Source organism: Bison bison, unplaced genomic scaffold, assembly GCF_000754665.1.
Source record: "Bison bison bison isolate TAMUID 2011002044 unplaced genomic scaffold, Bison_UMD1.0 scf7180017845685, whole genome shotgun sequence".
NCBI classification, from domain to species: domain Eukaryota; kingdom Metazoa; phylum Chordata; class Mammalia; order Artiodactyla; family Bovidae; genus Bison; species Bison bison.
Genome location: NW_011476258.1, coordinates 8,383 through 11,028, shown reverse-complemented (window position 1 = coordinate 11,028; position 2,646 = coordinate 8,383). Strand labels below are relative to the sequence as shown.

The 2,646-nt window shown below is 61.2% G+C and overlaps 1 protein-coding gene across 1 annotated transcript in view; it reads left to right on the top strand.

Moving 5' to 3' along the window:
• The window catches only part of PPIL2 (peptidylprolyl isomerase (cyclophilin)-like 2), a 17,503-nt gene that overhangs the window by 6,481 nt on the left and 8,376 nt on the right, over nt 1-2,646 (top strand). The window contains 1 exon segment of the mRNA XM_010836636.1: nt 533-591. Within this exon segment, the coding sequence (XP_010834938.1) occupies nt 533-591 (59 nt within the window).

Genomic DNA, 2,646 nt, shown 5'->3' with positions numbered 1-2,646 from the left:
GGATTCGGGTCCCAGACCCTCAGAGGTGCTGGGCGTCCCACCCCGCTGGGTGATGCTCCTCACGGGCTCTGTGGACGCTCTCCCGCTGCTGACGGGCCATGTGTGCCATGCGGGAGAGAACGGGGAACAGCCCCTCCCGCCGCAGCCCTGCACACCGTCACAGGCCTGGGCCCAGTTCCGCTGCGCCGGCTGCTCTCCGTTCCCTCGTGGCACGTCTGCGGTTCACTCGCAGCAGGGTGTTAGTGCTGCGGTGCGGGGCCGGCTCTGTTGCGGAGCAGGACCAGGGGCCAGGGTGCTACCCCGGAGGAGGACGGGGGCCTGGGGTTGTCGGGGAGCAGCGCCAGTACCGTGGAGACCCAGGGCGGGCGAGGTGGGGCGGACGGGCTGGGCACACCTGCCCCGAGGGGGCCTTGGCCTTCTTCTGGACGGGAGTTAAGGCGGAGAGAGCTGCTGCCTGCTGCACCGGCCTGGTGGCCTTGGCACCGCTTCACGCTAGCTGCTTGTTTATTTTTATTAATTCCGTTTCTTCCAGAAACTGGATGGGAGGTCCCTTATCAAGTTGAACTTTGCGAAGAACAGTGAAGGTGAGTAATCCTTTCCAGACAGCTCGAGGAGTGGCCCGAGGGGCCCATGGCCCCACCTCTCACCAAGTTCTCACCTTTTGAGCAGGCTGGACACTTCCTTTCCATTTCTTAAAAATGTGATGCTGTCTTCCTAGAGGCACAGGTAGTTTAAAGCTGGGAACAGATAAACTCAGACGCCCGACAGCGGCAGGAGGGAAGCTGGGGCTGGAGATGGGCGGCCCACAACCTCGACTCTGGACCCTGAAATCATCAACTAAGATACAAGGCTAAGAGGGTGCTCTCTAGATGAAGAGTAGTAAAAAATTTAAAAAGGCACAGTTGAGGGGATGAGCCCTCACTGTGGGGCACTTGGGCATTGTGGGCTGAGCTGGGCCCCTGGGGGCACAGGCCCTGCCCGGCTGTGGCTCTGGTCCAGGTGTTACTAGAGATGGAGCTGCTCAGGCTGTGGCAGATGGGTGGCTGGGCGTGGGGGCGGGGGCTCTCGGGCTCTCTCCACTCAGCTCAGCATTGGTTGTCCGCCCCAGCCCAGTGCCGGGTCCTGCTCTGCACCCCTGCGTGCCCTCCACTGTTGCTTGGTGGACGCTGTGTTGAGGCAGCCTCCATGAGCACTGACCTTGTTCTCAGTTTGTTATGGGCTGGGGCGTGTGCAGGTGCCCTGGTGGAGAGCGGGGTCAGGGTTTGCTGGCGGGTGGGTTCTGGGGATGCGTGGAGGCTGGCCAGCCCCCAGCAGGTGCAGACGGCAGTGAGGAGCCAGCCGGCCTTGGCGGCCTGGACAATCTGTGGGCGCCGGGGAGCTCCCTGCTCTGAGAGTGGCTCCTTCACAAGCGTTCACTGTGTGGCTGCCTGCCGCATGCAGACAGCACGGGCCAGGCCTCTGTTGAGATGAGAGGGAGGGGGCTTTGGAAATGAGGTCACAGCAGTGGGTCAGATGCGCCCTGTCATGGGGTCAGAGGTGAAGTGGGCCAAGGGAGAGGGTCTGGGGGCCGGCTGATGGGGTTCGAGAGGGAGTCTGCAGACAGGTGAGACGTGAGGGGGCCTGTGGGGAGAGCGCTCCAGGCAGAGGCCCAGCCGGGACAGGCCCCGCGGCACGGGGTCCGCTGTTACTTGCACGGTGTGAGTGGAGCAGGGGCGGGGGCTGTGGCCTGGGGCCAGCTGAGGCAGGGAGCCCAGCAGTGTCTCGGGCCCTGGACAGTCACTGGAGGGCTCAGAGATTCGAGCAAGAAAGATCTGACCCAACTTGTTTTTTTTTTTAATTACTTATTTGGCTGTGCCGTGTCTTAGTTGGAGCACGTGGCATCTAGTTCCCGGACCAGGGATTGAACTTGCATTGGGAGCGCAGAGTCTTAGCCAATGGACCCCCAGGAAATCCCCCTCAACTGTGCCTTTTTAAATCTTTTACCACTCTTGATCTAGAGAGCGCCCTCTTGCCTTGTGTCTTACCTGATGATTTCAGGGTCGAGAGAGTCGAGTTTGTGTGCCGCCCGTCTCCAGCCCCAGCTTCCCTCCAGCCGCTGTCGGGCGTCAGTTTACCTGTGCTCCCGCTCCGCTGTGTCAGTGCCTTCGTGCCAGTTCACGCTTACATATTTGAGTGTGTCTCTAAAAGCTAGGGACGTAAGAAATGAGCCCACTCTCGTCGTACCTAGAAAGTTAATATGAATTCTTTAGTGTCAGATATCCAGCCAGTGGTCCAGTTTCCAGAATGCCATTGTAATTATTTTTTGCAGTTTTGAGGTCAGGGTTCTTAGAGTTCATACAACTCCAGATCTCTCATCTCTACGTGTCCCCCTTGCTGCAGCGTCCTGTGGAGACTGACCTGCACGGGCTCCCCTGGGGTTGGGGGGCAGCGAGGCAGGGAGGGGCGCCGGAGGGTCAGGACGGGGCAGGGTCTGAGAGGGGCTGTGGTGGGGTATGCGGGGCTGACTGGTCGAAGGGGCAGCAGGCAGGTGGGGAAACAGGCTGGTCCCCAGGGCAGAGGGTGGCTGGGTGGGCTGGGGCTGACGCCAGGGCCGTCCTGCACGGGGTGGAGTTCCTGCTCTCGGAGGAGGGGCCTGGGCAGCCCCTG